At 37.4% G+C, this 27,311-nt stretch overlaps 1 protein-coding gene across 1 annotated transcript in view; it reads right to left on the bottom strand.

Moving 5' to 3' along the window:
• Positions 1–27,311, bottom strand: part of tmem145 (transmembrane protein 145) — a 58,317-nt gene that overhangs the window by 6,255 nt on the left and 24,751 nt on the right. The window contains exons 4-13 of the mRNA XM_008431259.2: positions 24,239–24,325; positions 23,536–23,637; positions 11,767–11,851; positions 11,235–11,306; positions 9,021–9,089; positions 8,407–8,487; positions 7,939–8,017; positions 5,103–5,196; positions 1,441–1,613; positions 182–302 (exon numbers count right to left, since the gene is read on the bottom strand). Of these exons, the coding sequence (XP_008429481.1) occupies positions 182–302; positions 1,441–1,613; positions 5,103–5,196; positions 7,939–8,017; positions 8,407–8,487; positions 9,021–9,089; positions 11,235–11,306; positions 11,767–11,851; positions 23,536–23,637; positions 24,239–24,325 (963 nt within the window). The remainder of the gene's footprint in view (positions 1–181; positions 303–1,440; positions 1,614–5,102; positions 5,197–7,938; positions 8,018–8,406; positions 8,488–9,020; positions 9,090–11,234; positions 11,307–11,766; positions 11,852–23,535; positions 23,638–24,238; positions 24,326–27,311) is intronic.

The raw sequence follows: 27,311 nt of genomic DNA, 5'->3' as shown, positions 1-27,311 counted from the left end.
TGCGTTTAAGGTTACGAAGAGATGGATAATGATGTGTGGAGGAGACGTTCCCGAGCTACGCAGTAAGAACTCATGGATTGTCAATTATGGATGACAGACTGTGGCAATAATGACTCCTGAATAACGCCAGCTCTACAAAAAGGTGCCGGGGTCCGCATGAGCACGTGCGTGTGGTACGAACAAGGAAAACGATGTGAGCGTAGAGGTGGATGCCGAGCTGAATGCCGTTCACAATCTTCTCCCGAGCCCATCGAGGAATCCCAAAGTTGGCGATCAGAGCCATCACAGGCACAGCGAAAAACCTGAGGAAGAAAAAAAAAAAGATAAGAGATAAGAGAGAGGAGGGAGAACATTAAAGTAACTGATGAGAGTATGGTTTGATGGTGAGAGACAGAGAGCTCAGGGAGTAAAATATGTAAAGCGCTCAGAGTGATAATGATGGAAGGAGAGAAGTGGATAATGAGGCAGGGGATAGTTGCTGCAGTGAGAGAGAGATAATATTAGTCTTTGTAATCTATGCTTCATTTTAAACCTCTACTATTAGAAGCACTGGTTGAAAAGCCGAGAAACTAAACCATCCATCTTTTTGTCTTTTTTATAAGATGTGAACCATCTAACATTAACTAACATTAACTAACATTAGCAAGAAACATATGGTTTCTTGCTAATGTTTGTGCCTCTATTTTATGTTACAACCAAAAACAACAATGAGTTTTATGGTATTTTATATGATTTTATCTGACATATTGTTTCTCGTTATTGTGACATTTAACAAACACATTCTTTTTGGTAATTCTAACTAAGTAAGAATGGTGTATGTGTCATTTTATTCAGTTTATGTCAACATCTGGTTTCAACTGTGTAAGTAATGTAAGGAGTTGGAAAGTTGAGGAAAATTTGTATTGAATTTCTGGAAACTTTTCATAGGAAGTAAAGATGGTGAATTTTCCTAAAAACATTCCATCAAATATTTATGGGAATAAACTGGGAGTCTGAGATAATTTAAACAAACTCTATCATATTTATGCATTAATAATTTTTTGTAACAAACAGTGTTTAAACTGCTTATCCTTCCATTGGGAGAGCAAAATTTCATTAAAGTGCATCCACTTTTGTAGTTGTAATGGGACAAAATGTGAAACAAGTTCAAGAAACATTATTATTTTTTCACAGGCATTGCATAATTATTCTCACACATGAAGTCTGAACAGCTCATTAATATAGATATCCTCCAGCTATCTCTCATCTGGGAATAATTATCTGCAACATAAGACGAGCACAAAGTTGGGACTTCCCCACCTCAAGCGCCCGCTATCCGCTTTAATTTTTGTTTTGACTGAACTACATAAATAATTAAAATGTAAAGATCACAGAGAAATGTACATGCCTCATCAGCTCACATGGTGCAACAGTCAGCGACAAGTGGAGATGGTGTCTCACCATAGAGTGTAAGTGGTGAAGAACGGGACGTAGAAGGGCTGTTTTTCAGGGTAGTGTTTCAGCGAGACCAGCACGGCGTAGCAGAACCACACATAAGCGACCAGCTGCAGGCCCATCAGGCCGTAGCCTGCGGGGCTGTCGTAGGCGTAAAGCACCTCACCTGGGTCAAAGAACTGGCACAGGAACACGAGACGCGTTAAAAACAAGCAGAACCTTAATACAGAGAAAATGTGCAGACTGTGTCCTATTTCATAATGATGGATTGCTCATGGGTTAGCTGATCTGCCGCGGTGACCGAGCCAAGAGCAGCTAGTTCCCGTCTGTGCGAAGGTTTGACATTGACACTTCTCCACATCTAGGGCATCGGCATGTGTGCTCACAGCTCTGTCTGGGTGTGTGTGTGTGTGTGTGTGTGTGTGAGATGTGTGTTTGCATGTGCAGACAATGGATTGTATTTCACAATCCAGTGACTGGATACAGGCTCTGACTTTACACGGTTACTCTTGCTGCTACATAATGCATAGTGCTAAGAGTTCGGCGTGGAGATGTTCGGGATGCACTCAGCCAACCAGAGCCTGGCAGACTTCAAACTGCAGTCACACAGTATCGGGTCCAAATTTCAAGTCTTAATTTCCGTTCCTCCTCCAACCTAGTTTCGCTTATTTTAGACAGAGCTCCCCAGAGTTTGAAGCTCTTAAACAGAAGGGCCTGTGCAAAAGGGCAGGCGGCTGATAAATCATACCACTTCAGAACCACGTATTGGAAGAGACGGCTGCATGCTTCAATATCAGAAATAGCACAGATACTTCTGCAGCCTTCTTCTCCTCCGGGGTCATTACCACCCTGAATTCAAAGGCTGTAATCCACCGTCTCTAAATGGGGCAGCGTTACATCTGACTGTGCAGAAGCCTTCTCACTGAGCAAAGATATATGTACTACTTTACGCTCCTCTGTGAATTATTAATTCATAAGATCATGTGCTGGTTAAATGTGTTATCCCCTTTCAGGAAGACAGAAAAAACAGGGGGGTTTACGAAGATTAAAGTTGCTCAGTATGCTGATTAGAAAAATCCAACTTTCAAGGAAATATGTAAAGATCACTAATCTGGTATTTACCACTGAAAGCAAATATTATAATATAGAATACACAGTGCATAAAAAGTTAACTTTTAATAAGAATTGTTGTATTCTTTGCTTAGGAAGCACGCTTATTCTTCTTCTTGGAATTTAAAATCTTGAACCAAAACTAATTTTTATATGTTTTTGCAGTCAAGTTGATGCATTTGTATAATTAGTAAAATGTCAATGTAATGAGTTTCTGACAGAAAAAGCCATTACAGCCCACGCTCATCTGCAGGGCACATTCTTCCATGAATATTTATGAGATTATTCAGAGAAAAAAGCTAAATAGAGCTTTAACATATGTGGACATGGTTTGCTGAGCGGTCCGTGGCCAGGAAATGCACACTAAATGCACCAGTTTCTGCCTGTGTGTTTGTTAGAATGGAAGTTACAGTAGAATAGAATAGAAAAAATAACTTTACAATCTGTTCCAACTGGGGGCTTCACCAACAAGCATTTCCACATAATTACGTAAACCCCTTAATAAATACTAAACTAAGAAACTATTAAGTCAGCTTCAGTGATACTTTGTGAAGAGGAACAAATATAAATCCCAGGCATCCATATATTTAGGATTTATTTGGCCGATTCACATATATTGGGAAAGCTAGTGGTGGGACTGTGCTCTTTTAACTCTTCTGTTGAATAGTTAATATCTATTGACCAAATCTATCTATGTCTGACTGTTGCAAACCGTAAAGTATTGACCAGTGAACAACTGGTCAAAAAAATTTACTTCAAGAATTCATTTTTAAAAGGTTCCTCTTACTAAACCGTATGGAGTTTCTCAGTTAGGTGGACTTGCAATTACGCATCATTAATTCACAAAAAGAAAAAAGCCTAAATGAAGTGCGAAAAAGTCAGAGTTCAACTCCTTGCAACGGAGTGAGACTGAAGAGACGCAGATCTAAATGTCAACAAGCTCAATGTCACAACCATAAGATGTTTAGCAGGTCAACAAACACCATGATTATCATCCTAATTAAGTCTGTGAACAAACTAAGAGCCAATTAACAAATCAGGCCTGCTGTTTTTTTTGTCATTTGTTGATGAATATTTAATTGGGTCAAGGTCTCTGCATCCTTACTTTTTATCTGGCTGACAGATTTATTGGACACTGTAACATTAAAAAGCTTTTTAACGGTGTAATAAGCAGAAGTAACTAATTAGTAGCTGTCAGACTGCAGTTAATGCCACATAGTTTCTCATCTTGCCATGTTTGTTGCCGTTTCTAAAAATGAGTTTTATGGGAATCTAAATATGAGGCCCACTTTGTGAAATATTAAAACCAACTACATATACGATGGCTGTGTAAATTGTTCTGTTTGCGCACATTGGGGTAAATGGAGAAAAATTCACAGTGTACTATGATTTCTGAGAACTAAACACATAAATATATCTATCTATTTATAAGGTCTTTTGATAGTTTCAACAAATCTTTGCATTCAACAGGTTTTATCTTTTTGTTTTTGCTATAACAGATTATCTATCCCTACAGTTTTCTAGCTGGATGTTTTTCAGTGCGCAAACAGTTCTTTACGACCATCTATAACAGCAAGAATTTCTTATTGTGTAATTTGTTTTTATTACTATTTTTACTGTCTTTATATTCTCTGCATGCATTACCAATAAGGAAAGCAGGCACACAGCAGCTTTAAACCATTTTATATTATTTTACCACATAAACACAGTTTTTCCTTTGAGGTTTCCTTTTATTGAACATAAAGAAACTGAAGTGCTTCATTTCTGATACCATGTCCAGGAGTTTTCTGCATCAATAGAAGAATAAATCAGAAAAAATGTGGTTCATCTGAAACATTAGTTTTGAGTTGGGGTTTTTTTTTTTTTTTTTCCTGCAGTAATATTCTTCTAAGCCTTTCCCTTGGCCCTGTTTAATCCTGTTTTTTTAAGCAAGTCATCGACTGAAATCAGTTTTTCTGAACACCTTTAGATCAGAGACACTTGCTTTAAGCATTGTGTGAGGAACAAGATTATATTTAATTTAACTTTAATTAACCTGTTTATTCTACTCTATAAAATAGCCTGACGTGACCTTTGATTTCATTTGGAGTTAAATTAATGAAGTGAATTTAATTAAATTGTGTCTGTGAAACCTAGGAACCGTAGAAACCATGCTCTCTGGGGGATGTTCTCTGGTGCTTTCCTTGCAGCTTTGAAATTCTTATGTTTCTGGAGATTATCATTTCTGATTCACTCTGGCGGCTTCCTTGTTTTTGCCACATTGGAACAGAAACCAGAAACAATAGCCCCAGTTATGCAGGAACATGTTCAATTATTACTGTGTTTAATTTTTATTTCAATGCATGAAACTAAAAGTTGTTACGAACTTTGTGGCTGTGTTTTTGAAAATAGTATGATTCTATTCCCACAGTTACAGATGCCAAAAGTTCAGACCAGCCGCGATGAGCAGAGCAACTAAAGTTTAATCACCGATTTATCTGAGTAAGGATAAACTTATGGCCTTGCTGCTACGTGTAGAACTGAATGTGTGTGTAGAGAGTGTTATGTGTATACTGCACCTCTGCCTCATAGATGAAGAGGATAACATAGGTGATTGTGTAGACTGTCATGTAGATGCTCAGCTTAACAGAGCCACTGTGGCTGATCCTCGCCCTGCCACACAGGAACAAACCAGTCAGGTCAGAGGTCAGACACACATTTGAAGGAAGATAAAAATCAAACACACTCAGACGCACTAAGAGATGCACAGATGAAAGGGACAGATGCAGGTGCACGCACGCATTATGCATCTGATCGGTGATGCTGTAGCAGCTAGCTTAATGCATGAAAACAAACTGAACACGGTCGATCTCCGTTTATGAGTTGAAGGTAGCTCATAAACAGAGCAAAAAGTGGAATTTATGTTTATATGTTTGAAATAGAGGGCAAATGCTAGTTTTAAGCATTAAATTCAAAACTGCTTTTTTCAAACTTCATCATTGAACACTTTAGTCAAAAACAGGATTTCTACAAGTTTTTAGGAAGTTGGATTTAAGACTGGCTTAAAACCTAACCCGGCCCTACATTACGTACGTTATTAACATAATACAAAACTTAAACTTTTAAGAAAGTTAAATATAAGTTATTAAGTAAATAAATATAACTTTGTCTACTTGGCTCTGGCAGTTTAGTCCATTGTTTTTAACACCACGGCCATCCAACTTCAGCAAAAGACAGGCCATACAGGAAGATTCATAATGGTCATTGAAAATAGTTTCAAGAAACTACTGAAATCTTTATGTTTCAACAAAGCTTCTTCAACTTCCTTAACAACATCTAAATTCCTCAACAAAATTTCTAACTTGAAATGAATGAATTTGAAGAATAAAAATGTTGATGTTTGAAGTTAAGCACATTCGAGATATAACTAAATGAAAGACAAGACCTGGTGCGCAAAATCGTATGTTTTTTAAGGCAAGTTGAGTGTATGGATGAATGAGTGAATGCATGAATGCTATGGGAAGCAGTTTAAGATCATCTGGACTAGCTAAAGTGCTAGTCAAGTCTGTTCTTGACAATTTACAGGTCATTTACAGTCACATATTTAGATTATTAAAATCAAGACTTCTGTAACATTTTAAAACAATGCAGAAACTGCAAGTTATGTTATAATGTTATTCTGTTCAGGTTTTGGTAAAAAGACATTTATTTAGCTTGATGTACATTTGTAGTAAATATAAAGTTTAGTCAGTCCAGAGATCACAGAATCCTCTAAATTTTGGGGTGGATATGATAACTAGAGACTAAAAAAATCTCCTAARAAATAAGTAAGCTCATTATTTGCTCTGTCTGAATCTTCTCAGAGAAAGATGACAAAGCAAGAAAAATCCACAAAATYTGAACAGTGGTCAAAACAAAAGGCCATTTATCCATTTGTCTAACATAACATTGCATCACAAACTAATGAGAACAGGAGCTGTCACTCTATGTCTTTCCAGCCTGAAAATTGGAATTTGAAAAAAATGAATTTAGAAAACTGGCAGCACCAGTGACAGCTGAGCCAGGAAGGCACTTTTCCAGTCAGGTGTAAGATGGATAAATGCTGATGTTCCAGTGAGAAAAAGCACTCATAAATAATCTATTGTGCAGTCGAGCTGTAAGTCACAAGAAAATGTCCACTAATCCTCGCCAGAGGACGGCGGAAAAAACAACAAACCACTACTGGAAATAATTTGACTCAAATTACTTGAAAACTACTCAACTGCCCAACATTTCAGTGCTAATATTTTATATCCTGAGGACAAAACTGTTATGCAGTCACACTATGAGTTCAGCTTCACAACACATAATTTGACTGACACATGGCATTATCATGTTGTGAGACAGGGTTGGTGGCTGTGACAATGAGGGACATTGACTTAGCTAGAAGAGACACAGAATGCAACAGACATGCAGAAGAAAAGACTAAATACATGCATACACTAGTGGTGTAACGTCTGCTTGCACAGTGATGTCTTGCATTATTAAAATACTATAATTTTTTTATTAAAATCACCCTTGTGTTTTGAAGCTATATCTGCTTTCAACCTGTATTCATCTAGTAAAGTAACTATAAGCTCCTGTCATCTATCCAGGACATACCTGGAATGACACAACACTTATGGGGAAAAGGCCACCATATTTCTAAAACAAAACCAAAAAATAAAACTTGTATTTGTCTGTTTTAATATAAAATAGGCTTGAGCGAAAACTTTGGCCATTTAATGAATGTTCTGTTTGTAACTTGCTATTTTTCTTTGGAAACAGCATTAGCAGGAGTCAAAAGTTTAGCTGCTGAAGTTTTTGCAGTTTTTGTTAATCAGAAATATTTCATAACAGCCAAATTAGGTTTTTAGGTCTAGCAGCCTTCGTTCAGCCAGCTGACCAGCATTGTGCAGCAACAGCTAGAGGAGGAAGAGTGCAGTGCTACTCTCTGCTCCATACGAAGGGAAGAAACTCAGATCATTCAAGGATCTTCTCATTTTATCAACGGGACATAAATTGCAGGAAAGGTGTGACGGCAAATTTTAGTCCAATCGTTTTTGAAGTAGTTATTAAGCTATTATGTCGTGTTGACAAGATCTGCAGTGTAAAACTTCTTACTATCCCTGCCAACAACACTTCATTATACAAGCTCTACAGAAGCCTCTGAAAATTTTGTTCTTGTGGCCAAATTATGGATAACCAGATTCTTTTAATTACAAAAAATTAAGAAACTGAGATTTTCAGTTTTCTCAAAAATATTGCCTAAGGTCTCGTTTTCCATTGAAGTCCATATCATCTACCGTCTCATTTCATGAACTGGATGCAATGTTACACCCCTAATGTGCTCACACCTAAAAGTGTAGAAAAAGGACAATGTTCCCTCTCTCCCACCTGGTGACGGTGAAACCTTTACCCAACAGTATGAGCATCAGAAGGAACACCAAGAAACTGATGGAGAACAGTAATTTCCCTGGAGACAGACGCAGAGGTAGAGAGAGAGAGAGAGAAGACAGAGGAGGTAATTAGGTTGTAGTTTTCGAATCTGTGACATCAGAGGGGAACAATAAAATCAGGTCATGATACACATATTGCAGACACACACACACACACGCACACGCACACGCACACATACACACGCATGCATGCACGCACGCACGCACGCACGCACGCACGCACACACAGTCGCATTAAGTCATATATTGTCCTGCCTACACCCATCCAACCATCTACAAGGTCTCTTCAAACATACATGCATCCATCATGGTCCACTCAACCGCTCTGCTCTGACAGTGACTGATCTTCCAGCCGGACTCTGTGTCAGTCATTCAGCCAGTGACCGATCCAGAGAGAGAAACTCACCGAGTATCTTCAGGCTGCCGTTGCCAACTCCATCCCTGGCATACAGGCCCCAGTAGACACAATGGAACATTAGGCTGAACACTGCCAAGTGGAAAAAGATGGAGGGTGGAAAGTGAAATGAGGAATATAAGAGACAAGAGGGATAGGTTAGCAGACAGTGAAGAAAGGGAGAGGAAGGCAAAGGAGACGTGGGATTAAAGCAGAGAGAAGGGAATAAAATGCAGCAACAGAAAGAAAGAAAGAAGTAGGGAGAGTTGGGAGGAGGAGACGATGAGGTGAATTCATGGGAGGCAGAAGAGAAGAGAAAGGTTTTGGGGACAAGAAAGCAACAGAGATAAGAGAGTGATAGGGAGTTGAAAGGAAGTGGAGAGGACAGCATGAAGAGAGCATTGGGGTTCATCAGTAACGAGCTTCATTGAACAATGCAGTCCTGCACATCTGCTTGCAATAGTTCCTATTCAGAACTAATCAGTGTGATAATATCTGCTCTTCAAGCGCGGATTAAGATACGAGATACTGCAACAGTGAATGAGGCTCATTGTTATCCCCGGTGCGTGCACGTGTGTGCGTCTTGATGATGTAGGTGTGTGCCTGTTCAGGACAGAAGCTCTTACCCTCCACACCTGCTGCCGTCATAAACATTTTGTAGGTTGTGTGAAGAAGCTGTCTCCCCTTCAGATTGTCTGGAGGGAGAAAAAGAAAAAACAGAAATAAGGTGATCGAGGTGCGGGTACATGTGTGTGCGTCAGGGCGACAGATAAAAAGGACTGAGAGATGCTAACAGATGGCCAAGGAGAGTGAGGGAGGTGCGGAGAGAGGGAGAAAACAGGAGAACGCAGACGAACAAGGGAACGGGCCAGATAAATAGGGAGAGCAATGATTAGTATGCTTCCATCTTGTGATGCCCATCTCCAGATGAGCCCTGATACATCTCATCTCGGTTTCCGCTACCTAATCTGAGAGGAAATATTCTTAATGCATATTTAAGCAGCCTATTTTACTACCAAAACAATGCGGTGGCCAGCGGGGGAAATGTATCAGGCGAAGGAGGATTGAAAACAACAGCTCATAGCTGCTCTGTGCTCCTAGACTCGATCTGTCAAGTGCTTTAAGGAAGAATGTCACCTAAAAATAAAACCTTCTACTGACTTTATCACCATATGACCTTTAGGCCTATTTTTTAAGCTATTTTATTACATTTGTTAAACCCTGCACATTTATTGTCACTCATGTAAGCACCATAGTCCATAATCTCACAGTGGCAATTTCAGAAAAATCACCATTCCAACATCTGTCAGCATCCCTTCTGATAATATTTTGTACATCTTTTTGGCAACAAAACAGAACTTGGTCATCTAAATTTTCCAAGGCTGGAGCATACAGTGATTGTGATCTTGGAACATTTTTCTTTGTAAATTTAGCTAGATCAGGACTTTCTCAACTTTAAGGCTTCTGATCTGCAAAGTAGCAATTGTAGAGGAGACTGACCCCAAATATTGATTCAGGACAGATTTGTACTATGTAACTTCAGCAGATAATGACGCTGCAAAAAATTCAATAGTCGCTATATGTCATTTAGCTAATTTTGAGTAGAAATCTCTAATTCTCTTCATACACTTATAGGAGAAATATGCTTTGCCAATATCTAATATGTACAACATGTCTAATATCTACACACATTGTGAAAAGGCTAAGCTTCTTTAGCCAGGTGTCATATGTCCAGTGGGTATTTACTAAACATGTGCAAAATAATTTTAGGCCTTACAATTGAGTTTAATAAGTGAAATAGGCATTGAGATATATTCATCAGTTATGTTCAGTAGAGTAACTCTGACTATTTATCAGTTGTGTTTGTTTCACGTTAATGTTTTGTTTCTGCACTCTTATTGTGGATATTTGCTGTGCATCTACTCTAGCGCCATATATTCTGTATGCTGTCTTTACATCAAATGTCTTAGGTAGAGGCAGATGGAAAATAGGGTTACAGTTTGGCATATTTACAAAGACCCACTACTTTGTGGTTTGACTTATATTTTTTTTCTAGATTTCAGAATAATTTATTAAATGTAAAGAAACATATAGAGCAATAAATTCAATAAATAAAAGAAAAAAAAACATCCATTCATCTGCTTGCTGACTTTTCTGTGATATTTACTAGTTTTCTTGTCATTGAAACTCTCATTAAAACAATACTAATTCAGTGTTGCCTTAATTTTTAAATAATTTATTAAAGCAGACAAAAAGTGATGTGTCTGGTTAGTTTCTGAACAGAAAAGGCACAGGACTCTACAAATTATAAGTATAATTTAGGTCTAATTTAGTTAGGTGATGCCACTAAATTAGACAAAGTCAGATAATATGACCACATGGGAAAACTTGATCTGATAATAGACTGGGACTGTGCCTGTTTTATTAAGCCTCATTTTTACTCAAGTTCTCAGTCACTTCAGGGTTTTTCATCTTAAATTTTCAAAGAAAACATATTTCAGTAAGTTAAGACCTTTGTTGGCTCCAAAACTTAACTTCTCATCTTTATGCAAAAAAAGGAACCTCTGTTTCCAGCCTAGTGTCACTCTTGTTTCTCCAAGACATGAGCTTCATCGTGATAAATGCTGAATCCTTAGAGAAGAATCTCCCTAGTTTGACCTTTACTTTTCAGGAGGAACACGGGAATCTACTTCTTTCCCATCAAGAAAACATGCAGGGTTTTTTTTTTTTAAATAGAGCCAAGGCAAAGTCCATTTAATGATTACAGAGAGCTCCAGGAGTCAAAGTAAGTTGCCCTAAAGGGGAAAGTGATTATACTAAGTAGAAAAGGTAGTACTTACATGCAAAGTAGCAGGAGAGGAGGAACACTAACGTGAAGATGACCAGGAACGTGATGTCAGTCTCCAAAATTCCTGAGAACAAAAGTTGAATGAGTTAGCAGAAGTATGAACAAGTTTGTGATTGGAGTAAAATAATTTAAAAGCAAACACATGAGCAAGAGAGAAGCAAGTAAAAGACTTAAGGAAAGATTCGCAAAATGTAAACAAATAAAAATGTAGAGCGAACAGGAAAGAAAAAAACAAGAAAAAGAAAAAATCGAGTAAATAAAGTAAGTTTGGGAGAAAATAGACAGGGTGTGAGCGGACAAAGGCATTGGGGATGTAGGAATAATTCATTTAGAAGATACATGGGCATCCTATTCTCTTCATCCCTCCCTCTCAGTTCATCCATCATCATTAACTCATTCAGCCGTCCCTTCATTATTGCAATTTGTTCAGAGCAGTGTGCTTTATTGGCCGTGCTAAGTGGTGTTAGCTTGTGCCATTGGCGATCCACTCCATAATCCCTTTTGTTCCGTCTAATCATTCTCACCGAACTCATCTGCAGAAAAATGCTGCGTCCAGAAAGACTGGCCATTGGTCAGCTTCATCTCGTACTCCAGCTGCAAGCCGTCGCCCTGAGACAGAGGAGCGAAAGAGAGGAGGTTTTATTAAAAATATATATCCTCTTGCAACGTTACAGGCCACACGATCATTGTACAAAAGATGATTAATGCTTTGTGCTTTAGCGGACAGTTCTGCAGGTTATGCTGGCAGCACTAGGTAATGACTTTTAGATTTATATTTTAACAGTCTGAGGGCACTTAGCTCTGTCGCTAGAATACTGAATATCAACATTTATTACAAATACTGTAGGAAAAAAGTGTGCTTCGCTGTTAAACACTAAAGACCTCAATGTGCTGAATCAGACGAGCCAAAAATCCTTAAAAAAATGTAGCTTGGAGACTGGAGAATACCTTATAGCTATTTTGGCTATGGGAGTTAATGTGATGGCAAAAATGTTACAATAAAACACAAGACGTGGCATTTGCCAGTTTCCATTTTGAAACCATGCCACAGTTTTAAAAGAATCAAAGCCACTGTTCAAATGAGGGTTTCATCTCATTCCTCATTCCTTCGGCTCGTACTGGAGACTTTTGCAGCTCAGTGTAAAGACAGAGTCAGCTTCTCCAAATCTGACATCTTGTTTCCAAATTGGAAAAGGGTGGATAGATCCCTACAGGCCAGCGGAAAGTCTCTACCCATCTGAAGATCTGAAGTACCATTGTGTGTCATTCATGAGTGACGGTAAGAAGGAGGAGGAAACGCATAGAAGGCTTGAAGTGGAACTGCTGCTCCGGTGCATCAAATTCTGAAATGGCTCTGACACCTGATCAGACATCATCCTTAAAGCCCTGCACAAACTACGCAAATGTCAAACTTGCGCAGGATCTGAACCAGTCACACCATGCAAGCTCAATATGACAGTAACTCCTTTTGCCCTGTTCCACTGATCATGCCAGACTGGATGACTGAGTTACTGAAGAAATACAAGAAACAAGAGGCTACAGACAATGGTCTAGTCCATGGACAGAAGTTACAGGTGTTGATACGCTTTTTTTATTGGAGTTGGATAAGGGAAAAAAAAGAAAGGATGAAAGAAGCAGCACTTGTGACTGGGAATCAGTGACATCAGTCACAGCAGCCGTCACAGCACAGTATTTCCAGGACACTTCTGACACTGTTTGATATTTGTGGGTCATCCTTAGTTGGGAAAGTGCTTTAGATGTGGTCACCGCATCTGTCACACTAAGCAACAACAGACAATTATATATATTTTTTCCTACAACAAAAGATTTTGTCTTAAAAAATAATATTGCCAGAACGAAAGTGTAAACCCTCTTCGGAGGTTTTCAAAGTCCGTCCCACTGTGAGGAGGAATGACCCAGATGTAGCCCACACAGTGAAACACAATGAAAGTTGGTTCCTCAGTATTTCAAGTGTTGCTGAAGTCTTCACCTCACTGCTCTGAAGAGACTACAGGTAGACCACAACTCACGTTAGGATTTTTATTTCCCATCATCCTTTGGGGTTACTCCAGTAAGGGCTGGACAGTGTCTCTAGAAAGAACGCTCACTGGGTTTCCACTGAGACCCGTTACATTCACAACACAATTTAAGATGAATGCAGTGCAATGAATGGGTGGATATGCCTTTGATTTCAACAAAAGCTGCACAATATTGATAAACTTGATGCTTACAAAAATGCACACTGCAGTCTGGCTGTTTACTCTCTGCTCAGTTTTATGTTTATAGAAATTTGTCTTCAGCCACTACAATCTCAGCCACGTTTTCTGCAAAAATTAAATTAGCAAAAGTACTCTCTCCACAGTCTGTGTTGCCAATAAGTGGCCAAATGTTTATTGACCTGTTTAACAGGACTAAGTATTTTTTGTTGTTTTATTCTTCTTCTAGAAAACAATCCGTTTTGTCATTATTGTGCGAGATTTCCAGTAATTGGTGTTACAGATGGAAGGCCATCATCTTTATATCCTCTTCCTGTTTTGATGGCTGTTACTCAAAAAGTGTGTTTCATAACTACTTCTCTGCTTTCAGAAACAATGAAGAGGTTGATCTTGACTTACTTAGACTTTATACTTTTAAGGTTTTAGGTTTTCTGACTTTGAAATATAATATATGCTTTTTAATACCACCAAACCCTAAAACAGTTTATATTTTATTTATTTATTTTTGTTAAAGATTATCATCAGAACCTCATACTGGAGTATGTTTACACAGCATTCAAATAAATATCTCTGCAGATCAAAAACTGCAGCTCTCTAAAGAAATGAAAAAAAACTTTGAACGCATAGATCTCCTCCCAGAGCAAAGGCAGAAAATTCAATCAAAAAAAAATACTATAAACACAACCCTAATGACCAGCAGGACACTACAGAACACAGCAAGGCATCTTATTTTTATGCATCACTGATCTGTTGGAAATAAAATATCATGTTTTTTTTTTTAAATGTTGAATGATTAAATATTCTAAACACTTTTTGCTCATGCCTCAAAATATCTTTAAAAAAATCCCTGCACCACAGCTTTTGCATCCACAAAAACCTCCAGTTTATCAATAAGCTGCTTATTTATAATGGAAAAATAAACTTCTGTTGCTGGAATTTCCCACTGTTATCCATATCAGATTACTATGTAAGGGAAAAAGCATAAATGTATATATTTCTTCCAAATTTAGTGAATGTTTTCTGTTGCAGATCATTGTTGTAGTTTATTTTGAGACTGGTACATGTAAAAATAAAATAAATAAATAAAGCTTTCTTGGTCACCACACTTTAAAAGAACATATTTCTTCCAATATTTCCTGCTACATGAAGGCAAGAAAGAAAAAACATCCAGATCTCCCTTAAGGAGGATAAGGTTGTTGATTTATCTGCTCAGTTATGTAGTCAGGTAGTCTCCTACCATGCCTGGAAACACCATGAGATCTCCAAGGAGGAGAAAGAAGTTAGTACACAAACAACAAAATGGTTTGTAGGATGTTGTCAATGTGAACATGACCCAGATGAGACAAAACGGATAAGACTGGCTTCCTTTTAGTAACCGTTTCTGGTTTTTAACCTGTCATATTGTAAAAACTATTATTTTTAAAGTCCACTGTTAAAGTTATGTGCCAGTGTCAGATTTCTACACTGAAATATAACAATTTAAAAGCAAGAAAAGTAATTTCTAAATATGCACCAAAAAAAATAAAAAAAATAAGGAGAAAATAAGACATTAGTCAAAGTAAAATGCTGCTGGAAGAGAGTTATTTTTGACAGTAACACAAAGAAATAACATCAAACTGAATTAAAGCTGGAAGGTGGGAGAAAAAAGAGCGATGGGGAGCAAAGAACAAGAGAAAGGGCACAGAGATGGGATGACAATCAGAGCAAAGAGAGCTCATTTCACACACGCAAGTTCAAAGCTGATGGAGTTCGCGCTTGTTGCAATGGAGCGAAGGAACAGAGGGAGGGAGGGGAAGAAAAAAAAAAGACTTTGATTTCATTTGGCAGACTGAGACTCCATTTCACTCCCTCTATCAAAAAGGGCAAGAAGCATGGAGCGCACGCTGCCACAAAATCAATACAGACATAAAGAGCAAGGAGACAGAGATAAAGAAAGTGATAGATGTGGAGAAAGTTTAAAATAAAAGTGGAGAGAGAGGGTGAGTAAATGCAACCAGAAGATGGAAGTATGGTAGATGGAATGATGTGGAAAGAGGTGACATTTCTCCACAGGAGCGCACTCTGCGGGATGGACAGAGCCACAGGATGTGTTTGAAGCCGATGGTTGGCTTCAGGAATAAAAAGGCACCTGATTGACTGTACTGATATCAGCTGCAGCAGGCTTGTCACATATAAATCTGCAGGGCTTTACCTCCTGCGTTGCATGATAAGTGCACTTAAAAAGGAGTTTTGAGAAGCTTTTGATATTGTCGTTCTGGAACATTACAGCCCTGAGCAGCTAAGTTTGTACAGCAGCGAACACTTGACAGCTAAACAGAGCTTGGCTATGCTAAAGTGTTATTCCCCTATGAAACAAGGGAAACATCACGTTTTAAAATAGACTAACTTCAAGCAGCTGTACATTGTTGTACTTGCATCCACAACAAGAATTTACAGAAGGAAAGCTAATTAAAAAGTTAAAGGAATTCTAGCCATTTGTTTCAAACATACCTAAGTCAATATCTGCCGTCATATTGTTCAAATATCAAAAATCTTTCTGTCTTTTCAAGACTTCAAATGGTTTATATGGATTTTTTAAAATATTATTTCATCTCCAACTGTAAATTGCAGTTTATGGACGTCTTTTCTTTGTAAAGAAGAGATTCTTTAATTGCTCCACTAAATCAGCAGAAAGGTAGCTTTTTTCAAGTATAGCAAAATGTGTATATAAATGTATGTTTCTATATAATTATGATGTTGGTCGTCTTGTTTTGATTTGAAAAAAAAAAACAGGGCAAAACAAAAAGGCAGTCAACAGCTTTGTCTTCAGATATAGTTCTAAATGTACAGCACAACTCCAAAACATTTATCTTGCCACAACTGAAAGAAGTTCAGCAGTATTTAATTCTCTCTCCCAGGCATTCGTATAGACAAAAGGTTTTCCACCAGATTTGAGCACCTGGCGGCAGGAAACTGCTCCTTCCCCTGCCAGGAAAGGATTAGGTGAGGGCAGAAACTGGTGCAGGTGATAATGCCTGCCTCACTGCTGTCGGTACTCTCACTCTTCCTGAAACTGTCTGGGGTTAGGGCTTTGTGAAGGCCCCTGAAGGGCTTCAACGACAAGTTCAGATAAACAGAGGAAAAATCCCCCGAGAAAAAGAGAACTGTGTAAGACAACCATGGCAAAGTTACATGTTGTAGAAATTGAACTTTATATTTAACAGAAAATTTGGGACTAAGCAATGTGTGGTAAAATACCCCGAGGTTATAACAGTTGATGTGTAAAAACTGCTACATTTTTCCACAATTTTCTTCTTACATTTTAACTTTTTTAATAAGACACCAGAGAATAATATATTATTAAAAATAGCACACCTTAATCTGGGCAATTGTATTATATACAATAATAATATTATTGCTAATGCATTACACAGTGAGAATGACTGACAGACAATTTAAATCAATATCTAAGCAACCATTCCATCATGACTCTGTGACTTATTTCTAAAATATGACAGACAAGCCATTAAAAACTACCTGCAGATTAATTGTCCATCTTTTGCCACATGAATATTTAATCATACAAATATTTGTTTTTTGTTTCAGAATCCAGAGTTAAAGCTCTTCTTTCAGTACTCGTATGAAGCAACACAGTCAACAAATCAAGAAGTGTCTTCATTTCCTGAACGCTTGAATAAATCTCCCAGAAGGCTTGTAATGGTGTCAGCTACTCCTGTTATTATTTCTTATTTATTACACTCCTGAACGAAGCGTTTCAAGTCCAAACTGGCTCCCCATCTGGCACAGAGGAACGATCCACTCCTATATGACAGAGTTGGAAGTCTCTGTGTGAGATATAGCCTGCAATTGTGCTGCAGCAGCTGTGGTGGCTTTTTATGACAATCTCTCTTCTATAAAGACGAGTGAATTAGCCAAGTTGGCAGCTGTGAAATTATGGACATATTTTTTTCCTAAATATGAAAAAATTAGCAGCTGTTCTGGTTTCATGTCCTCTTTTTGGTTCCCCTGAATAATGTAGATCAGCTGATGGCTATAGCAGGACTTCAAAGGTTTTTTATTGGATTTCTGTTTGAAAGACCAGAAGGCCGGGCATTCTGGAACATCTGAGTGGCAAATAAAATTGGTCTAATTGATTTTTGCTGCCAACAATTAATTCTTTAAAACTGTTTTACAAAAAAGGGTCCTTATTCATTTTTTAACTATACCACAGCAGAAAGGATTTTCAAGTTTAAAGAGAACAAAATTGTAATTGGTGCTTTCAGGAATTTTATTCTATCAGGGTTATGTATTTTCCCTGATGAATAAATCATTTAAAACTTGATAAAAGAAGTGTCATAAAATGCATTTATTAAAAAAAAAGTTTCATTGGATGCTTTTAACAAAAGAAAGAAAAAGAATGAAGAATGAAGAATGAAGCTATTTGTCACATTACAATTTAAATCCAAGACTTTTGTTGTTATTGAAGTAAAACCAAAAATACCAATTATATATTGTAATTATTTTCCATGTATTAAGCATTCTATTATGAAGCCATCCATTATCCAACATCCTACATGGAATCAAGTGGAAAGAACTGAAAATGTTTGCAGAAGATCAGCCTCAAGTTACAGTTACATGTAAGTAAGAAAACTGAGGACAAACCGACCTTCTCCGCTCTTCATGCCCTTGCAGGTTGGTTAATATGGATTAAAACCCATAAAACTCTAAGATGGAAAGCACATGAAAGTAGAGCTAGATAACAATAAGATAAAACTTGAAAGTGAAAAAAAATGCTAGTGTTGAGAAAAATGCATCAGTTGGTAAAGAAATGAGACGGGTAAGACGGGGACATCGAGAGGAGAAGCACAATTAGGCACATGCTGATAGGGAGGGGAAAAAAAGAGAAGCTGAGGTAAACAGACATGAAATGGTGCGGAGTGTGTCACGTCTTGGTGGCGGAGAGATGAAAGGGAGCGGGACATTGCCAAAGATTGTGAGCGACAGCAGGAGAGAAGATGAAGACGTGTGAAGGCCGAACGGAAGCGAGAAGGCAAACGGCGCGAGATGAGGGGTGGAAATTGGCCACGGGACGCAGCGCGCATATGTCCATGGGAGCCGAGATGAGCTTTTATACTCAAATCCAGCAGCATTAGGCAGCGTGTCTTTCAGCAGACACTGGAATGACACTAAACTGCACTCTGTAGGAAGCATCCATTCTAATCATTCCTCTTCTCTGCCAGCATGTTCAAAAACAACCTTCCAAAAAAATAATTCAAGGGCATGAGTCCTCACACTCTATTACACAAGCAATCTGGTGCATGACACCAGCGCAACAATAAAACAGTAGAAGACGCACTGTTATATGGGCAGAAATGTCACTTTTAACTTCATAAGACCACAAAAACATAAATAGACAGAACCCAACAACAACAGAAGCATAAAAACACAAACCTACTCTGTCTTTCACTGAAAGCTTTCTGGACAATGAAGAATGTATCATCACTGCAGTATCATCACCTGAGCTAATAATTTCCAGAAAAACTACACAAAACCCAAGGTACAGATGCACATCAGCAAGCACTTTTACTACCATTTTGCCTTTTCCCTGCACAATATTAGCTCAAATAAAAAAAGAAAAAAAACAAAACAAAGATCCACAGTTCTTCCAGAAGCTAATCAATAGTCCACAGAGGAGTCATCAGGGTCCGTGCTCAGCAGTTTAGCCACTGTTGCACATTAAGATTCTCTGGACTCTGCTGCAGGAAACGATGCGCTTTATACGAGAGTCAAGTAACAGATAAACAATCTGTTGTAAAATCAGTTGTAACATGTTAGGAGAGAAAAGGATTTGTTTTTGCTACTGAGCAAAAGTCTTGGGTCATTTCTCATTTTCACATTTTGCTTCTAGAGGACATTGTAGAATATCTTGCAATACTTTGCATCTTCAAGGTTTGTGAAGGTTGTTCAACATTTTGTTTTGAGCTATTTTTTCACTCAGTTAGTCAATGACCTGACCACTTTATGATTAAATTGCTTCTTTCTTAAGCCATACACCTCCCAGACATTAAAAACATGTCATGAAAACATTTTTTTCCCATTTCTCTAATTGAATCTAGAAACATTTCCAACAGAATTAGTTTTACACACACACAGTTCGGTGTAGGATCAACAAGGTTGCTCCCAAAGTGTGATAAGCTGAGAAGGTGGCATTTCATGTTGTCCTTCAGGGTTCTACTGTAGGACCAGTCATGTTTTTGATAAACATACTTTAAGAAACATCTTCCTGCAATTAGATGGATGACATCCACTGAAACAGTTTTTTAAGACCTATGCAGTGCATAAATTATCAGCTCTGATGACTGTTTGTTAGATATTACTATTTGTTAGTAATTGGCCCTTAGATAATGGCTAAGGAGTAATTATATTCATCTGAACTTTGAAAAGTCATGATCTCTTAATAACATCTTATGACAACCTAACTTCACAAAACTAGTCAAGAAATTGGGTACATGGATTCAGCTGTCAGCTGCAGTCTGTGAAATTCAGATCTCTTCTTTCTCAATGGAATCTCTCCATACAACCGATTGAAGAGGATTTTCTGTCTGTCTGTCTGAGACAGGCGACACATGACCCTCTACATCGCCACAGTGGTTACCAGTTACTTTGAGGGTTCACTTTAAAATCTTGGTGTTAACCTTTAGAACTATGCTTTGTCAAACTCCTCATTTCATCTTGAGCCTGCAAAAGTCTGGCACGTCAACTCGAATCCTGAGGTGTGCTAACCTGAGGCTGTTGTTAATTCCTCAGATCTGCTTTAAAGCCTGCTGATATTGTTTCTTTCAGCAGTCATACTCCTGCTGTGGAACACACGTCTCTTGTTTTTTATGTTTTATTGTCAATTTTAATTGCTTGAGTCCTTTAAAATGCAGATGAAACCTGATAATTCTCACATTAAGGCTGTGTAATATTGAAAACATGTAAATCAGTGTGAATATTGTTATTACTATACAATATTTGGCTATGTTAAATAGCATTCTCAATAGTATAGACCCAGTTAATAAGTAAGAATATTATTGAAAAGTTCATTTATTTCCATAACCCAATTCCCCAAATAAAATATTACATACAGACTGATTTTTCTGGTAATATTTGACTAAAACAAAACTTTTTAATACGGAAATATGGGCTTAAAGAAAATTATATTCAATGCCTGTTTAAAGGTCATTAATTTCAAAAGGTACTTTTAATCTGACAATCCACACTGGAATTAATATTTTAATTTATTGAACATGACACATCTGACAAAGAGCAACAGTTCCCAAGATACTAGAGGTGGCAGAGCTTGTTAGATATGTTAGAATGACAGATCATTCTAGCTCTAATTCTATTTATCATTTTTATAAATGATTACAAATGTTAACTTTCTGCTGTATGCTGATGATGCTATCTTTTATACTATTGCGGCCTCAATTAATCAGGCTCTTGTGGAGCTTCAGACTGTTTTCCATCACCTTCAGACTTTCCTCAACAATCTAAAGTTGCACATAAGTCAAAAGAAGACGAATGACTATCTCAAAAGCTCTTTCTCAAAATTTAGTGCACAAAATGCATTTGGACATCAGACAGAAAAAAAATAAAGTGTAAGCTTAAAAGATTTTTGGGCATATGGAGTGATGACAGTCATTTTCACCTCATGCGGAACATCTGTTGAAAAAGCTCAAAGCTGACCTTGGCTTTGTATATCGACACAAATCCTGTCTGAAGCCAGAAGTGAGGAAAAAAGCTTGCGCAAACAACTTCCTGAATGCGTTGGACTATGGAGACATTATCTTCATGAAAGCAGCTTTCTCAATTCTCCACTGTCTGGATACAATATTTCACAGTGCTTTACATTTTACCATGAACGCCACCTTCAGAACTTTACGCCCTGCTGTCATGGCCTTCACTAAAACAAAGCGGACAAAGACACTGACGTGTAACATTTACAAGGCTGTCTTGTAAATGTGTCTTGAACAAGTTACCCTTAAATCTGCTTCATCTAATTATGTCTGCAGTTAGGAGTGGACACAATACCCGCTCATCACATCAGCTTCTCTTCAAAGTGAACCAAATAAGCTCAGAAGTTTCTCTTGCACTGCACCATGGTGCTAAACTCAAGAAAACTTCAATAAAACTGTTTTTAAAACAGTTTAAATAAAGAGTGAAATTACAATCTTAAATCCTTTATGAATTATTTTATGAGTTCTTAATCATAAAATGAAGTAAGAACTTCCCCATGATTTTTATTTAGTTTACACTTGAGTGATTTTATGACGTTCTAATTGTCTGTACCTTTTAAGTATTGTTTGGTACACTGTACACAAATATGTGCCTTTTAGCAATGTCTCCCTGGAAAACAGAGATTTTATCTGAAATGAATTCCTGGTAAAATAATGGGTAAATGAAATGCAATATAATCATCTGGTTGACATTGCTTTTTATTTAGTACTGCTCTTGTGTATGTTCCCCAATTTTATGCAGGAACTCTAAGATATATTGCAATGGTCAGGTATGAGAACTGGACAGAAATTGAAAAATAATTCAACAAAAGTTGCAAAAAACAAAGACCTTCAGAGATCCAAATGAACTATTGATCAAGCACTAAAATGTTACAAGAAACTCTGACTCCGTAGAGCCCAAGCATAAAGAAATATCACACTGATTCTCATTCCTGGTGTTTGTTTTTAGTGGCTGAGATTGGCTGATATTTTGCATTTTAACCAGGTGCTGACCACCCCTCTGTGTCACTCTTACTTTCTCCTACATACATTTCAGTGCAGATTTCTTTCTGGACAATAGTGCTGCTATCTTGTCCTCCCCTACCTGATAATACTTGGTTCTGATTAGAGTTTTTACCTACATATCAAGGAGGAATCCTTATACTTTTACATCTTTTCATTTAATATTTTTCTCCTTCCCCCTTCTCTACTTCCTCAGTCTGAGAAAATAAACATTTTCCTCAGTTGGTGGGGTATATGTTGCTATACAGGCCTTTACATAACAGCTATTTGACTTGACACAGGCATTACAGTAACTGTATTTTAGTGGAAATGTGACTTTGCCTCCAATCTTTTGTGAAATTTATTTTTCCTAACAAGCCTCACCACCGAGTCCATAAAATATGAGAAATGAAGTAGAAATAAAGTTAAAAGCAGAAAAACGTCCTGCATAAAATCATATGGCACAGCCACATAGGTTAATCTCTCCTTATTCCTTATAAAGTTTACTCTGTCTGACACTGCTTAATAGCATAATGAATAAATTGTGCTGCTCTCTGCACTTTGTGTTGCTGTTTCTTATAAGTAGCTCAGGTTCTGGCCTAATAGTGAAATTAGGCTAATTCACTGTTTTAAATGTTCTCTTTTGTAACTGGATGAACCTGTGAATTTAATTGATTTGTAACCAGTCAATAGTATCAAAATTCTTAAGCAGAAATTTACTACTGTAAGCCATATTTAATTGAGTTATGGCTGCCCATGAACAGAACACCAGCTTCTAAAAGCATACATCTGTCAGAGTTAGAGATTTAGATAGCCACTAAAAGCCATGGGGTACCACTTCCTGGGCTGCTTTTGGTCAGTTTAGATTAACTTCACTGTTTAAAATGTAGCTTGGTGCCGTTTGCTTAAATGGAAACAGATAAACTGGGGCAAGCACTAAGCTCAAGTCTATTTAAGATTTATAAGGAGATGGAACAAAAATAAAAGTCAAGGTTTCATAAGGCTGCTTTGGGATAAGTTGAATATATTGTTGCCTAAGATTAACCATTTAAAGGGTCCAGTTCATATTTACCCCATAGCTAGATGGATATAAATCAAACTGGCCAGTTTGAAAAATATAACTAGATGTTTTCCTATGGCGTTATCTGCTGCCAGATTATGCATCCGTAAAATAATGACAGTAGTTTTTCTGATCAGAATGAGAAAACAGAATGACTTGGTGAATACAAGGATGGGCTTCTTCCACAAAAGCCCTCCCAGTCTGTGCGTCACCGAATCTACCTCCTGGCAGTAAACCCAACCTTGTTACAACAGGGGTTAGAGGCCGGCACTTACTTACCCCACACTTGCTGAGAGCGATGTACCACCACCTCTCCCTCACTGAGCGGAAACTGCGACCACCCACGCAGCTCAGAACCTCCTCGTTGGTGTCGTCCTCCACCTGAGAGGGGGAAAGAAATGCAGAGCGTCTGGCGATGCAAAGAGGATGTTGTTATTCCAAACAGGGCAGCACATTTTTACCTCAGAGACATGCCGGCTTGTCACACTAGAGCAGGAGCCGCAGATATCGAGATACAAGCGCATTTCACACCTTGATATAGCCTGAAATGTTGCAACAAGATCTCCTAACCGAATCACCCTGACAGTCACACCTCTTAATGTAATAAACAACAAGGTTGTTGAAAAAGAGAGAAAAAAATTTTAAATTGTGAGGCAGAACGATCTTTTGGGATCAACAATGGAAATATGTAAATTAGTGGAATGTTATGAAAACACATTATGGACCATTAACTCTCACCTCCTCTCCATCTTCATCTCAGTTCATTGTTTTCCTATTTTACATATTTTAATGCTGTTTTGCATTCTAAAATGACATACAATAGAAAAGGTGAAAATGCGTTTAACTGTTTCATAATAAAAGAGAAGTGCCAGAGGTTAACTTGCTGTACAAAATAGAGAACAACTCCTGGATAATAGCAGTGTTTTTTTTCCTGTTTTAATGCAGGAATTAATGCAGATGTAGAGTGTTTGCATGTTCTTACCGCACATCCTGACCAGGTGTAGCGGGTAGTGAGATTGATGACCTGGTTGTTTTCAGGCCTCAGTACTGCTTCCTTCTCATAGCAGTTCTATTGTCAGTGCACAAAAAAAAAACACAAAACATTTAAAGCTACTAAAACAAAAAAAAAAAACTATAAATACATTTAGGCATATGTGGAGAGCAAGCAGATTTGTTGTCCTGGCAGGTAGAAATGCTATTACATTTGTGGGTCTGTATTTAGCTGACATTCAGCCGTATCTCTGTTTGAAGATGTGAATTCAGCATTTTTTTCCCTTCATATTCAGTTATAATTTATTGCCTTCGGAGAGAAAACTTTTTTTTTTCACTGAGCTGCAATGTGTTAAAAAGGTGTTTGTATTTTAAGAGTGATAATTCAAGTGCAGTCCAATCAAAAAGTTACATAGATTTATATGGATGACTCAAAATGATACATGCATGTAATGTATACATAAACCTGCAATACTATTTGGTTAAATTCCCTTAAAAAGTTGCAGAGACCGCATAAAATTCTTGTAGCCATCAGCGGGTTCCTGGGGCAAATCTGCCAAGATATTTAACCACTTTGCTTTTAAGAGAGCCATTATTTACATAGTCCATACATTTTCAATTGGTTGAGGTCAGGTTATTTCAGATGCATCATTCAGTGTCCTTCATCCATTCCAAAGCCAATCTTGAAATGTGTTTTAGATCATTTTCCTGGTAGAACACTTAATTGTGTGTCTATACCCCACCCACTTGTACAATCCAGCAGTACCACTAGGAATCAAACAGACCCTGAGCTCGATGTGTCAACCACTGTAATTGAGACTGGATACTGTTTACTTTGTTCTAAAAGCTTCAAATTGACATCTCCCAACATTGCTCTTGTCATTGTGTCCACATAACTCAAACTTTATCCTTTTTATAAGCATAAAACTTTCACGGGACAGTATTCGACTTGTCCATTTGACCAGCTGCAAACTGTATTTTATTTTTTCTTATTATTTTATTATTTCTGTCTTTGTTCTCAATAAAAATCATTAGGTTGGATGCTGCGTTTTTAGACCACCAAGAAAAAAATAATAGTTTAAATAAATTAATAATGGCAAAGTATTTCTAAAACATCAATGTGGATAAGGAGTGCATGCAAACCTTTAACCAGAGGTTCTATATTAACCTATTAATATAGAAATAGATAATACATACTTTTGTATTGGGATTTGCTTACTCAACCCAAAACACACTTGTTTATGAACATATCAATCTCTGAGTGATAGATTTGTTCATGTCTGAGATCTTTAGATTTATGCAAACTGCTCTGTAGAGAGTAAAATAAAAAAAACAGGAATGTTTGATCCTGCAAATGTGTGACACAGAGCTGAGAAGAGATGTGATCTCTGTAAGTGACTAGATATATCTAACACGCTGTTAGATCTGTGTCAGGAGACATAAGGCATAAGATTGCAGGACCAACTGTATGACTTCAGTACATGAGCTCCAAAATGAAAGCAATGCGTGTCCATGTCTTTCTTCTTTTAACATTCTTAACATGCCAAATCATTTCAGCAGAGATTTTTCTCTGAAATTCAACTTGCAATTTGCATGAACATGAAAATGAAGAACAAGTTTAACAGGATAAGTTGGTAATGTCTGGATATTTAGAAATAGTTAAATCATGAGTCAGTGGGTGTGAAAGTCATTTAACATAGATTTAAAAAAAAACTAGATTGTACTACATCTAAGGCAGCTCCATAATGGAAGGATAAAACATTTAAAATCAATCCACTTTGTCCTTCTGCAGGCAAGGATCGAAACGTCAGATCTTAAATAGGCGTTAAATTAAACTTCTGCAGCAAAGGCATAAGATTGTTTCTAATTTTTGTGTTGCAGTCATTTAGCATTTTAATACTATAATAATCACAAACTCTGGTACCGAGTTTGAGCTTCAAAGGCATTGTATTGCATTCTTTTATATAAAGCATCCAGCTTGAGCTGGAAAAGATGAGGTTAATTGATGGTAGCATTAGGGAATGAATACTTACTACAATTGTAAGAGAATGCAAGTGAAACTAATGAGTTCTCCTCCTGTGGTTTATGGGCTAGCACTTAAAAATAGGGCAAGAAACTCAGTCTGGGTGAAACTAGGAATGCTTTTTTTTTTCCTAGAAAGCAACCATTTCATGTGTTCTGGACATCTGTTCAGTAACCAGGGGAGAAGGCCTTGAGGCAAACTCAGGAAATGCAGGAGAGATTTCATTTTATCTGGTTTCAAAACAACTCTGTCTTCCTGGAGCTGGCTGAATGTGGAGGCTACAGAAAGAACTGGGGATCTCTGTGTTAATTTACTCCAACCAACTAATGCACTTTTCCTTTTTAACATCTTCACCAGCAATCCTCTGGCCCAGATTCAAAAGAAAAGAAAAAAGAAAAAAAAATAGACCTTTGATTTTTTTTCTTATAGCTGTTTTTGCCAGAAAGATAACATGTATAATGTGCAAATTTGTAAATCATTATGAATTTCTTTATTTTCTGATGCAGGAACAAGACTGTCATGTTTTGATCAGTAGTCCAACCTATTTTTGATTTTGTCAGTCGTTTTACTGGCCATCTGTGTAGTCAGTACAGCAGACCAAGGCTGCAAATTAAATAAACAAAATAATCTTTTTTTTAAAAAAGGAACCAATCAAAGAAAGACCAGACAAGATTTGAGAGTTGCATCACCCTTAAGTAGAGCATCTTTTATATGCCAATTTTCACCTAAGATGTCTTTAAAAAGGACTATGAAGCTAGAAACCTGTAAACGTTTCATACAGTTGCTGATAATCTCACACTTCCACATTTTTGGTTGTTTCACACCAAAATGTTTCAGGTATGAAAAGGAACCATTTGTCAGGCAATGGACTAACCATTCATACCTCAATTCGATAATGATTTAAAGTAATTTTCTGACATATACTTGCAGTTTTTTATTAGAAGATGTGTTTAAAAGACTCCAAAATGTGACGCATAAATTGGGAGAAGGTCACCGATTGATAGTTTAGTTTGATTAGGGACCATAATCACTTATTGTTGCT

Source organism: Poecilia reticulata, linkage group LG16 (genome assembly GCF_000633615.1).
Source record: "Poecilia reticulata strain Guanapo linkage group LG16, Guppy_female_1.0+MT, whole genome shotgun sequence".
Classification (NCBI taxonomy): Eukaryota; Metazoa; Chordata; class Actinopteri; order Cyprinodontiformes; family Poeciliidae; genus Poecilia; species Poecilia reticulata.
Note: the sequence above shows the minus strand (reverse complement) of the source record. Positions and strands in the feature narration are given on the sequence as shown.